Here is a 14,842-nt window from a genome sequence, read left to right as displayed (position 1 = left end):
TAGAGAGTCGTCCATGTAGTGCAAAATGTAGGGTTTTGAAAGGGCTTTAATTTGGTACCTGTCCGAAGCCTGTCTCTCTAACCGTTTAGGAGATATCGAAGGTTAAAGTTTTCCAACCTTTCTCCGTCGATATCCAGTCTTCATCCGTCGATATCTCCGCTTCTACTGGGAGTAGAGAGTCGTTCATGTAGTCCAAAATGTAGGGTTTTGAAAGGACTTTAATTTGGTACCTGTCCGAAGCCTGTATCTCTAACCGTTTAGGAGATATCGAAGGTTAAAGTTTTCCAACCTTTCTCCGTCGATATCTCCGCTTCTACTGGGAGTAGAGAGTCGTCCATGTAGTGCAAAATGTAGGGTTTTGAAAGGGCTTTAATTTGGTACCTGTCCGAAGCCTGTATCTCTAACCGTTTAGGAGATATCGAAGGTTAAAGTTTTCCAACCTTTCTCCGTCGATATCCAGTCTTCATCCGTCGATATCTCCGCTTCTACTGGGAGTAGAGAGTCGTTCATGTAGTCCAAAATGTAGGGTTTTGAAAGGGCTTTAATTTGGTACCTGTCCGAAGCCTGTATCTCTAACCGTTTAGGAGATATCGAAGATTAAAGTTTTCCAACCTTTCTCCGTTGATATCTCCGCTTCTACTGGGAGTAGCGAGTCATCATTGTAGTCGAAAATGTAAGGTTTTGAGAGGACTTTATTTTGGTGCCAGAGCCAGGCCTGTATCTCTAACCGTTTAGGAGATATCGAAGATTAAAGTAAAATACTTCTGGGTCTATGAAGAATCTAATAGTATGCTCCAATCACAGACAATAATCACTAAGCGCTCTCTGATCACTTTGTTGTACTAAACGCGGCCAATATCTTTATACGCCATTCTTTGGCCGTGTTCCAAAATTCACTCCCAGTACTGAAAATATATAGTTTGTGTCACGTAAACTATAACTTTTCCGCGCTGGCAGTAAATTTTGGAAGACGGCCTTAATAACGAATGTTAGGCCCCTTGCACAATGCCAGGCAACAAGCAATAAGAATAAAAATAGACCAATCACAATCGACTATTACAAGAATAATCTATCGTGATTGGTCTATTTTTATTCTTATTGCCTGTTGCCTGGCATTGTGCAAGGGGCTTTAAGAGACCTACAATAAGCAATTAATTATAAGCTATAAGCAAATTGACCAATTACAGTTGATTATTTCAAAAATAATCGACTGTCGTTGGTCAATTTGGTTACAACGTATGACTATTTGTTTATTGTAGAAGACCCATAAGAAATACGTTGATCACGCACACACAGTTCCAATAGTAAAAAATGACGAGTAGTTTCGAAATGACGAAAACCACATCCAACTGTCTGGAAGGCCAACGAAAGTAAAGCCTCTTGCACAATGCCAAGCAACAGGCAATTAGAATAAAAATAGATCAATCACAATAGATTATTCTTGTAATAGTCGATTGTGATTGGTCTATTTTTCTTCTTATTGCTTGTTGCCTGGCAATGGGTGCATTCAATGCTACAACCGCTCACTGAGCGCGAAGTGAGCTCTTGCATCTGATTGGTGTATACCTTTAGTTTTAAAAATATACACCAATCAGATGCAAGAACTCATTTAACGCTCAGTGAGCGGTTGTAGTACTAAATGCTTGCATTGTGCAAGGGGCGTAAGAACAAACTGATGCTTTGTTCCAATATTAAAAAAGAAGATCTGTTATAATATCTGTTATAACCTATATCTAATATTGATAGAAAAATGGATTATAACGTTTATTTTCGTTCGCAATATCAAGAGGATGAATATTTGGAAGATACACAAAATAAAAGAAATGAAATAAAAGTAGTGGAAAATGATCCATTGCTCATTTCTTTAGTGTACGGTCATCCGTACCTATATAATAATGAGCTAACAGATTTTAAAGATAGTATGAAAAAGCAAAATGCTTGGTTGGAAATTGCAAATATTATGGATATGACAAGTACATATATAATGTCTTCCTGACTTTTAATTATTCGTTAATTTAATCCTTGTAATTCACTTTTAATCTAAAATAATTATAAATGATATTAATTATATATGTAATAAATTAATATCATTTTTATTGTTAGCGGATGAATGTCAATCCAGATGGAAAAGACTGAGAGAGCGCTATACACGTGAAAGGAAACAACGACAAGAAGAAACAACAACTGGAAGTCTAGCATGCAAAAGAAAAACATTCGAATTTTTCAATAACATGCAATTCTTGGAACGATTTGTTAAAAGGAGAAGGTACGATTAATATATATAAAAAAAATGAAGAATAATATAATATTTTTATGTTTTGCAAACAATAAAATTCAGACCACAGATTTCCAAAGGATATAATAAAGGCATTCTAAAGAGTATCTACATAGTATGTTACACAATATGGAAAGTATATTTTTACATATTCTTAACATTGTTTCTTTATTTTTTAAAACAATGACCAATATACACAAGAAAAAGATAGCTACAATGGCAATATCTTCCAATTTTCAAAAGTGCATTAACAATTTTCATATGAAGAGAGAAGCTTCATATCAAAAACTTATTTTTGCAAAATAGTAATGAAACCTTTGTTATTTTGTTCTAGAACTTTTAGCTCTCATAACGAACAAGAAAATAACTCATCTTCCGTAAACGTAACTGCTATGATATACAACAGAAACTCACCTTCACTGGCAAGATCTTTCAATGTTCAAAAGTGCGTAACATTTTGATTCATTTTCATATCAAGAGTGAATCTTATATTTGCAAATCAGTTATGAAAACTGTTATTTTTCAGAGATTTTAAGTTTTGTACTAAAAAGAACAACTCATCTCCCATAAATGTATCTGTTAAGATACACAACAAAAACATATCTCCGGTGCCAACATCTTCCAATGTTCAAAAGTGTGTAAGATGTTAATAAATCTTCAAGAAAGAATTTTATATTTGAAAACTAATGATGAAACTTCTGTTATTTTGTTTTAGAAATATAAGGTTACATAACAAACAAGAATATAACTTAGCCACAAACATTGCTACTGTGAAAAAATCTTCAACAAAGAGCAGTATATCTTCAGCAAATATCTCGCAACATATAGAGTTAGTATTTCCATAAACAGAAATTTATTTGTAAGATTTCTCACTTTTGGAGAATTTATTTTATAAAAAGTTTTTATACTTTTTTTTATATATAAATACGTAGACACATAATAATGACATGTTTAAAATCTGTTTAAAGTAGAAACTCATTAATTTTGGACTTGTCTTTAAATGCATCATCGAATATTTCTTTTGTATCTGCTTCAAGTGACTCCAGCCATGCATGGACCAAAAGTGTAGTTGGACAACGGATAAAGCCAGAAGGAAAATTCCAGCCAGATATTCTAAAAAATGCAATTGGTAAAGTGACTTCTTCATCAGAAAATACATGTGTTCCTTTTTCGCAGTCATCTTTAAAACCGGAAGTAGAAGAAGATTCGGCTTTTTGCCAACTGATACTTTCTGCGCTTAATAATATGACCAAAAATATGAAGATAAAAAAAAAGAAAGCAATATTGGGTCTGTTATATGATGTATAATCATAATTATATATGGTATGTTAATTTTTTTATGACATGTCAATTTGTATTACGACATGTTATGTTTATTTCTTTTATGCCACATGTTACAAAGTGCACACTATGCCACATGTTACAAAAAATACACTGATATAAATATTTTTTTTTTTATTCGACATGTAATTACAAATAGTAAAACGTGTAATATTTATTTCTTTTATGCAATATATAATTATAAGTCTGATGATATTTTATGTTTATTCCTCTTATGTGAGATGTAATTACAAGTCATATGATTTAGTACAAGTACGAATTGATACTAGTCATACATATGTTTATGTCTTTTATGTAATATGTTACAAAAAGTGGTGCAGTGACATATATTTATTTTTTTTTACGTGATATGTGATACGATTATAAATGATACAATAATGTACAAATACTAAATAGTATAAATAGTACATGTATCTTTATGCTTTTTGTATGTAATATTTTAATGTTTTAATAACTAAGAGTATATTATTTATATTATAATTATTAGCATAGAATAATGCAACATATGTATTTTTTTGCTCCATTATTTTTTTTTCTGTGCTATATAATCATTTCATTACAAAAATAAATAAACAGTTACATATATTTCTCATGACGAAAAAGAAAATAATTCATCTCTCGTAAACGTGACTACTATGATACAACATTGACATAAGCTTCTGGTGGCAAGATTTTATAATATTCAAAAGTGTATAACACGTTAATTTTAATATGCAGAGTGAATTTAGAAACATATTTTGCATTGGGTCATCGCAATGTACCTCTTCTTATATGCTCGTATTGCCAGAGAACTTCCCCCAGGTTGTATCAGAAAATAGTCAGCCAATTTGTCTCGTTGCTTATATGCAATTGTAGTCGCATGATGTTTGGAAGTGGGAGATATGTCCTTAAAATGCGTTTTCACCATTTGTCACCACTCCCCAGAGATTGTTTCCTTCAGCATCCTCTGAATCAACAAATTGAGAAGGGCAATATATTCTATCCTCATCTTGCATCGATTTTTCCTAAGCTTTAATAAAGTTATGTAGACATACGATCGCCATGATAATTTTGTCTACATATTTCGGATGCGTATTAATTGGTTTTCGGTAGATCCTCCATCTTGAAGACAAAATTTCAAAGGTATTTTCAATAGTACGCCTGGCTCTGCATAATCTGAAAATAAAAAAAACACGTGATAAGATGAAACTAAGTAAAAACAATACGATATTACAATAAAAATAATAATTAACCAAACTGCTAATCTATAATTGAAGATTTCTTTCCTCTCATCTAATACTTTTCCAGAATTTTCCAGAAGGTCGCATCATGAATGTAGTGGAATCAGCGGAAAACCACTATCTCTAAGAAAAAAACATGGTAATGTAATGTTGCTTCCAACAAGATTTGCTATCCCTTTTGGGAAACATTTCTTCTTGTAAGGCCAAATAAATGTCAGAAGAAGTAAAAATTTCACCATCACTATTTCCACCATATGAGCCTATGTCGACTAGTATGAAGTTGTATTTGTGATCACATGCAGCCATAAGCATTAATGCTAAATGTCCTTTTATAATTAAAGAATAAGCTCCCGGATTTAGGCGGAGCTTGTATTTCCACATGTTTTCCGTCAAAAAACCCAACACAATAGGGGAAATTCCACCTTTCCAAGAAACCGCTGCAAATATTTTTCCATTCTTCTTTTGTTGGTAAGCAAAGGTAAGATGGCTGCAATACTTGAGTTATAACTTGACATGTTTCTTGTATGACTTTTCGAATCGTCGACTCTCCACATCTGAAAGCCAGAGCTAGTGATAGTATTTGATCTCCAGTTGCTAAAAACCTGCAAAAAATAATGTTGATACACAAATAGATATGCTAATAATGTTGATAAACAAATATTGCTATGAAACACTTTGAAAAATATTGTTTTACACATAAGTATTTAATTTTTAAATTGAACAGTTTATAACAATAGTAATTACCTTAGAGTTATGATCAATCGATGCTCTGGACTAAATGCTCTTTTACTTGATTTTGTTAAATACGGCTTTGTCTTTTTTAATAGAAGCTTGAAAGTTTCTTTATTCATTCTAGTATACCGGAAAAAATAAATCTGCATCATTGTATTTTAGTCTCTGAAAAAGGTGTTCATAATCCCCATATAAGGGACGTTCCAGATTAATGGGCCTTATTCACCAACTCCGACTTGGATATTTCTTTTCTCGGTATTCTTTAACATATAAAACCAACAAACACAATTGCAAAGCTGATAAAAGAAGAATATTATTCATATTTTCCATTTTCCTATAGTCCTTTAAGGCCTAAAACATATTTAGAATATTAGTTTTTAAATTATTACATATATCAGTTACGATAATATACGAAAAAATACCAACAAATTTCTAGGCTTTAACACTTATTCTCTTTATTGTACTCCTAATTAGAATTTCTCAGATTGACGATAATATTACGCTCACTTGCTCATATAAAATGTCTTTTTCATATTCTAGCCTTAGCTCAGAAATACATGGGCAATACATCGTTCTTCCAGCTATTACAAATATCCAAACCTTTTATCATAAACATCTTATGCGCATTTGTATGTGCGTTGCTTTGTGCCATACTTTGCGTTATGCGTTATGCATTATGTGTTAAGTAAAAGTATGTGCTCCTCGCTTATCTTTCTTTAGTTTTGGAGCCGTTACATATAGGCTGCGTTCCATATCAATATTCACTGCCGACACTGAAAATACATAGTTTATGTCACATATACTATAGATTTTCAGTACTGGCAGTAACAATCGGAACGCAGCCATAGTCATGTGAACGAGATAAACGGTATGTTCGTACGTTTATTTAAAATATAAGTTTTTTTGAAAAAATATGAGAATATATAATTTTTTTTTAAGATTTTTTTAAGATAATCCAAAGACAATACTCGTAGGATAAATGAAATATTATTCAACACAAGTCTGATAATGTTTTATTTTTAATATAATTCATACGAATATTTTCTTAGTTTGTGTATAAATAAAATAGCAATATATATATATATATGTATATAAAGGTGTGTAGGAAAAAAGATATTTCTTTACATAAATTTTAGGAAATAAAATAATCATTAATAATCAAGTAATATGCATATAATCGGCAGCTACTAGTCAGTCATTAATTAATTTATTTAAAAAAAATATACATACTACTTATATAAAACAACATTTTGTTGTTAGAAAAAGTTACAGATGATTTCGACTCGGAATAACGTAACAATAACTAACATTGTAGTAAATGAATTTCTAATAAACATTTTGATCATTACTCATAATTAGCTAAAGACCTCCTAAAGTTATAAATAATGATAATTTTATTCATAATCCTCTTGCAGAAGTGCAGGGGTAATTAATTGAACTTCTTAATATACTCAACTATTATTTGATTTTGGTAATTTGGTTGTTATGTTAGAAAATGTGTGAATCGCGTTATACCGTACTTCACATATTAATCACTAGAGATGTACCAATCAAGAATTTTTATGTTGAATCGAATCGAATCGAATCTCATTTTTTAAATTCGAATTCGAATCGAGTCGAATAAATCGAGTCGAATCATTAAAAAAATTTAATATGACTATTAAACATGCAAATAATGATGGAAGATTTTAATATGAAAGGGAATATTGATATTGTAATATCATCTTAAAGTAAAATATATATTTAAATATTTAAAGTAATTTATAATTAAGTTATTAATTATAAGTTAAGTTAATTACAAGTTAATTACAATTAAGGATTCAAACATACAATACAAGCCCAGGTGGCCGTTTTTGTAGATGATACGTGTAAATGCTAATGTATTTGATTTGTATTCGAATTTTCGCGATTCGAAATTTTCGAATTATTCAGATTCGAATCGAATCGAATTACATTAGATTCGATTCGATTCGATTCGAATTCGAATAGTTTGCACATCTCTACTAATCACAAAATATTTTTTAGCAATAAGAATAATATGTACAAATTATTTTTTAAATATACAAATGTATAATTGTCCTCAGGGACAAGCTAAACAATTTTTTTTATAAGTATTAAGCAAAACAGCATCTCTCTATACGTGATAATAATATTAATAAACTAATAAACACGGAGGAGAGATGCAACATGTAATATTATGTGCAAAATATTACAGAGTCATTACAAAGTATATTTTTTTTTAATGTAACGCAATCATTTTGATATACTAGATACCAAAATAATGGCAGAGAACTAAGACTTTTTACGTATATAACAGTTAATATGTAATATACGATCAATTATGTAATATATTTCTCATCTGTCATAAAATTTTAGTGCAAAGTGTTGAACATATTTCATATAGTTAAATTCAAGGGAATAGACAACCACAATATACGAGAAAACTTCGCTGACTGATAATTAGCAGCTTGTTCTCTGTTCTCTCTAACTAACATGTGTCTTCAGCGACAGTTACGTATTTTATAAGTAATTTATCAAATATTTGGACACAATAGCATATGAATTAGTATCGTGTAACAATAAGACTGAGATAATGTCGAATTTAAATTTTCCGCTCACCCTGTAAACCCTTCGTGGTTTCGAACAATACGATTTATTGTTAATCTTAACGTAAAAGTGAAACTACAGTGAAAAGATGAATTTTTCGCATATCATAGATTTAGTTGTTAGTGTTATTACTGGAATACCATGAGCGATATAGTGCGCATAAATAAGAACAGTAGTTTAATCGTGTTACTCGAGTATACGATGGTATTCAAATGAACAGATTATGAACATGTTTTTTCTCCTTTTTCCTTTGTGTCAAATGATGCGCACTGGAGCGTTTAAACTGTGACTGCGGAAGTCGTACTATCGCGATAGAAGAATAGAACGATGTAATAGAGTTAAATGTGTCGCCTTACATTGACCGTAATACTAATTAAGTCGACCGAAGAGTTCGTCCGATTAAATTATTTAAAACTTTCCTCCCCGATCAAACCTCGTTATATATCATATTTATTGTAACTTATAAATATCTCTGTGTGTGTATGTATATATATATATATATATGTGTGTGTGTGTGTGTGTATATATATATGTGTGTGTGTGTGTGTGTATATATATATATATATTTATACTATAGTATATATCAATCGTAATAGTAATAACAAACGTCCACGAGAGTAATTCGTGTTAATGTAAAAAATTCAAGTGGAAATGAGTACACGACGTACGTAAGACGAGTATACGTTTTGCATTTATATTCTCCTAGATCTACGATCTGGGTGCTAACAGACTTTGACATTTGGCACGTTTTGTTCTCTCGCGAAGAATTAGCCCGCGTCTATATAAACGATGCTGGGAACGTTGTCGGCTAGAAGAAATATTAACATCTAATTCGCTACACATTTTGATTTCACGGCCGTCTTCGAGCTTAACGATCGGGAGTCACCTATAAAATGTGAATCTGTCTATAAAATATGAATTACGTGTAACCTACGTATATTGAGCAAGTCTCTAATTAAATTAACAAGTATATTCCACAGGGTTAAAATTATTTATCTACTACAGTCAAATTTCGCGAGTGTCGCAAAATCATGATGATCAGATATATCATTCAATGTTTGATTCCAATAAAGATCGAGCATAGAGCCTGCTGTGAACTTTCAAACAGATTGTCATGATGAATAAACGATGCAGCGACCAAGCAATATGAACAATTGCAGGAAAGTCAACCATATACATAACGCTCTACTAAATAATACCTAATCACACTGAAATTGACGATACTCAAAGACGGCGCGGCTATGGTCTTATCGTTAAATACACAATCGATACAGTATAATAATAATAATAATAATAATAATAATTTTATACGGCTATCTAAAAAGAGACTGTGTGCGTTCGCGCGTAATCATCGATATACAAACATCCCTCCGTGCTCCCAAAGGGCCTCTGAGACGTCGTACTTTGAACGAACAAGTCGCACGATATTCTACTCTAGGCAGTCGTTCCCCTCCGCTTATTAATCACAGGCAGAACTGTTGTTCCCGTTCGCAGCCTGAAACCGTCATAGATTTCATTTACACCACGAAGTGCTGAGAAAGAGATCACGAAAACCGCGTCTTGTGTCGGAGGCAGATCGATCACCGCGAAAAGTCGAAAGCTCCTCCGTAGCTCCGCGCGATTAATCCATCTGTCGTATCTTCGTATACGATTACGAGGGAATCAGGCGCGCGATTCACCACGACTATCTCAAAGTTAATTACAATGTTTTACTTGCCGTTTGCTCTTTCTTCTTACTTTCGCGTGAGTCAGCCGGTCACGCGATTTTCACATACGACGTACGACATGCGTCGAAGACGGCCTACGAAGAACGCGGCTACGACGACTCTACTGCTGATCTCCGGGAATGAATGCGACCAACGCGATTTGTTCTTGCAACCGTAAGAAGATTTCCTAAGGACTGGATGTCAAGTCACGTGCGCGTCATCGACAGACAGACCTCGCTGAAGCCCGAAGGAAGCGATCAATCACGCGGAGCACGTCTGCCTCGTGAGACGCTCGTAAGATCTCTTGGACTCGGCAGCCCCGATCGCAAGCTCGTCCCCGACGGACATCAAGGCGAGCTGATTGCACCGGCGCTCGTATCGAGATACGTATCGGAGGAAACGCGCGGCACCGATCTCGATGCTACCTTTAAGTTTACCTGACTGCCGTAGAAGGAGGTGAAGGCCGTGTCGGAGCTGACGCTCAGGGGTAGGCTCGTCGCGTCCATCGTCTCCCTCTCGCTACAGAGGGTGGACGCCCTCATGTCGAGGGTGCCGCTGACGACGGACATGCCGGAGCTCGTGGCCATCTCCACCTCGCCGACGTCGGGATGAGACATGTGTCTTAAAATAAGATAATTTTTAACTTTAGCTTCGAAACGCTCGAGCAACGGGCGACTAGAATCGCCGCAAAACGGCGACACTACCTGTAATCCGGGATAGGCGGCTCGATGTGCTGCCTCCGTGAGTTCGTCGACATGGGCGTTCTCTTTATCGCGTAAATGTATATGCCGGTCATCGTGAGTGTGTACGAGAAGAAATACAAGGAGTGAAACTAGAACGAGACGCAGTGGAGGACGCATCATCGTATTGTGATTTGAGCCGTAGAAAAAAAAAAGAAAGAAAGTTAAAGATACAATAAGATCTTTAGGGGAAAAAAAGGAAGGTAAAGCTATAATAAGATAAGATAAAATACACACAAGAACATAATCATTTCTCGATCAAACCGAGTGAAAGATTTCTGAACGCAGCGAACGACGAGTCGACGTGACTCAGCGACCTACCTTGTAGTGATGATTAAGCATCCCCATCAGAATGTTGAACGAATCCGAGGTGAGTAACGCCAGCTGCAAGGCGGTGGCGCCCGACTCGAACAGAATCACCGGCACCAGGGAGAAGAACATGAACTGCGTGATGCAGTAGAGAATCAGGATCGTTATCACCGGCGCGTTGTCCCAATGAAACGATTCGATTTGGAGCCTCTCGAGGACAACGCTGCGGCGAAACGAACGAAGCGGGAAATGTGCACTCACCGCGCAAAGCTCGCGAGAGCATCTCTTCGGCTACTTCCCTTGGCGACGGTGTACTTACATTTGCATGCAGCTCAATATCGTGCCGAAGAATCCGATCATGCCCAGGTATTCGATAATGTCGACCGTCTTAACCGCCAGCTCCTGCAGGACCGTCGTCACCGAGAACAATACTGCGCCACCGAGACACAGCATGTCGCCGACGAGTTGGTTCTTTCCTGGTGCGACAAAATGTGCGTTACGTGAATTGCCAGGCGCTTCTCTTCATCGTACGGAGAGCAGCGTGTCTCGCTGCGCCCTGGTATCGCCTTCGTGAAATTGACTTTAATTTAACGCACTCTTTTTCACACGTTACACATCTTGTACATATTTTATATATAAAGTTAGCTTCCATCACGATCACAATTAAATTCGCTTTGGTTAACTACGATCTAATCAATTGCGATCTCGGACGCCGCTCGGACAAACGGTTATCGGAGACTTCTTTGAGAACGATTCTCCTCTAAAAACGAAGGAGCGTGTCGCGCTGTCGTCGATGATTACCGGTAGCCGTGGGGTCGTTATTGTCATCTATCCCAGCCCAAACCAAACATCCCACGCCCATCAAGCAGACGGACACGCCGACGATGTGCACCATTCGGTATCTAACACCCAGCACCAGAAACGAGAGCACCAAGGCAACCGGTATCGCCACGCAATCGAGGAGCTGAAACATATTTTTTTCCTTTTCTCATTTCACGTAATATTCGCAACGTTAAGGAATCGACGTGCGCGAACGCGCGACAATGAACGGCTTGCAACACACTTGCACATAGCGGCGTTTGATTGAGAACGAGTGGCTCGGACAACGAGAGAACAAGCATTGTTGGGTCGAAGACCCAGCGTCCTCCTTTTTCACTATGGCCGTGCAGTTACAATACCTGTTTCATACGCCATTCATAGCTGACGCGAGTACTACGCTCGTTAGAAAGCACCGATACGACAACCGCAGCGACGCGGGGGAAGTTACGCGTGCGAGTAAGAAATCGTACATTGAACGACGTCGATGGGAAACGCGTTACAATGACATGCTCGCTACAATGAAATGCGAGCGAGAACGAAAGACCGGCAGTCCCTTTTATGAATTATTTAATCCTCAAGGATAAAGGCAATGTAAAATGATGAGCGCGAGAAAGCGAGAGAACGAACATGAATGAACGAGCGAAGAGAATGTCAGCCTGAAGTAGCGTTCTCTCATAAGCGACATTGTGAATAAAATATAACGAAGCTTTAAGTAAATATTGATGCGAGCCTGTTGTGAGAGATAAACGTATGAATTCATCCGTAATATCTCGCCATAGAGGTCTACTTGTACGTCCACGTACCTGTATACTGGCAAGACTGGTAAATTGATGCGACGAAGTGATGAGGGTGCATGCTTCTACATCGATCAGCGCTAAAAGCAAGTATCTCCAGCCACGGGCCCTTATGACGGAAATTAGGCCATTCCCCGCGCCTCTGCAGGACATCCACGTCGTGTAGACTAAGCACATCATCACATAGTGCGGGAGATTTTGCCCTATCTCGCAAAAACGACGACAGTCAATTAGCCGTTTCGAGCAAGAATTTGTAGATGCAGTTTCAACGAATTCTAGTTTGAACGTCATAAATATATGCACAGAGAGAGAGAGAGAGAGAGAGAGAGAGAGAGAGAGGAGAGAAAAATATTTAGTCGAATGAAAAGAATTTAAACGATACGAAATTCCAATTGAAACTATTAGAATTCAATCTGAATAATCAAGATTTTTGGTTGAACACAATTAGAATTCTCGTATTTTCAAACGAAATTTCTGAATCGTTTATATTTGACCAAGAAATCGGTTCATTTCTCCAAACGGTTTTCTGTGTGCGCAAAATAAATCTTACACTCACACAAGTTGCCTTGTAAGAGCGCGATGGTGTTAGAAAAGATATACCTTTCTGCCATAAGTGCGACACATCGGAGATTGTCAATACGAACTCGTGGCGGTCATATTGATTTAAATCTTTGGCACTGTAAAATTATCGGTCCTAAATCAATTACCTGTTGGAAGCGAGAGTTTGTAGGAGGCGGTGTTCATGTGATGATTTACGAGTGTCATGAAGCATAGCACCAATGAGAGAAATTGGCCCATTATTATCGCCCTCCATACCGCCCTGTTTCGCAATACATCAACAAACAGTCGTTATTATCTCATCAAAAGAAAAAGATATGCAAGAGTAGATGTACTCCTGCAATTAAATTCAAGAACATTTTGAAAGATCTAAATTTTGTTACGTCCCCATCATAAATATTTGTATAAATATTTCGGTATCTTAGAATTTAAGTATCATCCCGCGGAGAGGATCAACTCCATTTCCTCCAATTAATTTTTCAGCGGCAATCTATTTAGTTCTCAATAAAATGCGGACATCGTCTCACTCTTAAGCTTATTCTGACAAGCAGTATCACGCAACATTGACCGGATAAGTATCTATCACGCTCCCTGGTTAGCCACGCGACACGATGTCATAACAAGTATACCGAGATAAGAGGATTCACTTTGACAATAATAGACTTCACAACAGAAACGACTTTGCAGATAATCCAACAACTTTCTAATCCTAAATCTGAAGTAAAACGTCAGCCGCGGGAATTGAAGCATACGTATGTCAACACAGCGAGAGCATTGTACCAAATTTCACACACGCAAAGGACATGCGAAACTGCACCAACACAACGCTATCGTCCGAATTTCCGGGACGGTGTTACGATTGTCTGAACTCGTCGTCGGTCGTTACCGCGCAATCTAACGTCCTGGAGCTTGCAATCGAGACTAAAGTCCACGTATATACCACGATTACACGTTACAATACCAATCGCGAGAAGCTGCACGATCAAAGGAAGCTAAACACGCTACTTTCATGCCCGGGTCGTCCACCCCCTCCCCCCGACCTCCGACCCTACCGACTCGGCACAGGGCGGAAAACACACACAGTGGCGTCCTGTGGGCGCTTAGGGTTGCCGCCCCCGCGGTTACTCACGTACCATCGAGCCAGGTCGGATATGTAATTTTCGATTTTGTCGCAGACCCCGTTCCTTGCCTGCATCGCCAGGTTTTGAGCGCCGTGACGATCGCCCGCTGACCCTCCCATGCCATGGTGCATTTTCACCCTGAAGATTTTCACCCTCACCGGCGAGCGGCTCGGCCGAGGCGCTTGCGCGACCTCCTTCCGCCTTCGGCGCGGAGGGACACGCCGTTTTTACTCTTGTTGCTTCTCTCCCCGCTTTCCCTCGGGCTGGCTGCGTGCTCGCGACGGGAAATACGAGATTTTACTACGCGGACGTGGACGCCGACGTCGACGCGACGCTACGCGACGCGACGCGACGCGACGTCGCGCGCTCGTGACGTCGCGCGGAATCGCCGGGAGGAGCGATCGATCGCGCCGATCGGTACCAAAGTACAGAGGGTGAATGTCGTGGTGTAATTCGGGAAAATTCGTTGAAACGAGGCAATTTCTGCGAATTTCGCTGGAAAACGGAGACCCTCGGTGGTCCTGCGTCGTTTAACCTCGACTAAGCGCATGCAATTGATGCGCGTCGATGGGAGACGGAGAGGAGGAGAGAGATGCTGAAGAAACAACCGAGTAAAGAAG

At 37.5% G+C, this 14,842-nt stretch overlaps 3 protein-coding genes across 10 annotated transcripts in view; 1 reads left to right on the top strand and 2 right to left on the bottom strand.

Annotated features, from left to right (window-relative positions):
* Window positions 1-3,759, top strand: part of LOC105188294 (transcription factor Adf-1-like) — a 118,793-nt gene extending 115,034 nt beyond the window's left edge. For 2 of the 4 annotated variants that reach the window (XM_025302981.1, XM_025302974.1), the window contains 5 exons: window positions 2,104-2,266; window positions 2,610-2,720; window positions 2,802-2,909; window positions 2,991-3,104; window positions 3,313-3,754. In XM_025302981.1, the coding sequence (XP_025158766.1) occupies window positions 2,232-2,266; window positions 2,610-2,720; window positions 2,802-2,909; window positions 2,991-3,104; window positions 3,313-3,583 (639 nt within the window). In that variant the 5' untranslated portion in view covers window positions 2,104-2,231 and the 3' untranslated portion in view covers window positions 3,584-3,754. Of the gene's footprint in view, window positions 1-1,732; window positions 1,974-2,103; window positions 2,267-2,609; window positions 2,721-2,801; window positions 2,910-2,990; window positions 3,105-3,312 lie in introns of those variants that run through there. The other 2 variants (XM_011149683.3, XM_025302970.1) reach the window with 2 other exon arrangements.
* Window positions 3,760-4,224: 465 nt separating this feature from the next.
* On the bottom strand, window positions 4,225-5,861 carry LOC112589377 (uncharacterized). Its single transcript, XM_025302396.1, has 4 exons — window positions 5,581-5,861; window positions 5,259-5,438; window positions 4,651-4,771; window positions 4,225-4,562 (listed from the first exon to the last, which is right to left on the bottom strand). The coding sequence occupies exons 1-4, from the start codon at window positions 5,718-5,720 to the stop codon at window positions 4,527-4,529; spliced, it is 477 nt and encodes a 158-aa protein (XP_025158181.1). The 5' UTR covers window positions 5,721-5,861; the 3' UTR covers window positions 4,225-4,526.
* Window positions 5,862-8,718: 2,857 nt separating this feature from the next.
* Window positions 8,719-14,578, bottom strand: LOC105188292 (solute carrier family 35 member F2). 5 transcript variants are annotated; one of them, XM_025302925.1, is made up of 9 exons: window positions 14,235-14,578; window positions 13,251-13,363; window positions 12,553-12,746; window positions 11,732-11,894; window positions 11,250-11,406; window positions 10,943-11,153; window positions 10,586-10,647; window positions 10,319-10,502; window positions 8,719-9,670 (listed from the first exon to the last, which is right to left on the bottom strand). In XM_025302925.1, the coding sequence occupies exons 1-9, from the start codon at window positions 14,351-14,353 to the stop codon at window positions 9,635-9,637; spliced, it is 1,239 nt and encodes a 412-aa protein (XP_025158710.1). In that variant the 5' UTR covers window positions 14,354-14,578; the 3' UTR covers window positions 8,719-9,634. The 5 variants fall into 5 exon arrangements, with proteins under 5 accessions (XP_025158710.1, XP_025158713.1, XP_011147983.1 ...); XM_011149681.3 differs by having other exon boundaries at window positions 8,721-9,670; window positions 10,586-10,713; XM_025302932.1 differs by lacking the exon at window positions 14,235-14,578 and adding an exon at window positions 13,882-14,158 and having other exon boundaries at window positions 8,721-9,670; window positions 10,586-10,713.
* Window positions 14,579-14,842: the final 264 nt, after the last annotated feature.

The sequence above is a fragment of the Harpegnathos saltator genome, unplaced genomic scaffold (assembly GCF_003227715.2).
Source record: "Harpegnathos saltator strain DR-91 unplaced genomic scaffold, Hsal_v8.6 scaffold115, whole genome shotgun sequence".
NCBI lineage: Eukaryota > Metazoa > Arthropoda > Insecta > Hymenoptera > Formicidae > Harpegnathos > Harpegnathos saltator.
This window is presented reverse-complemented; position numbering and strand designations above follow the sequence as displayed.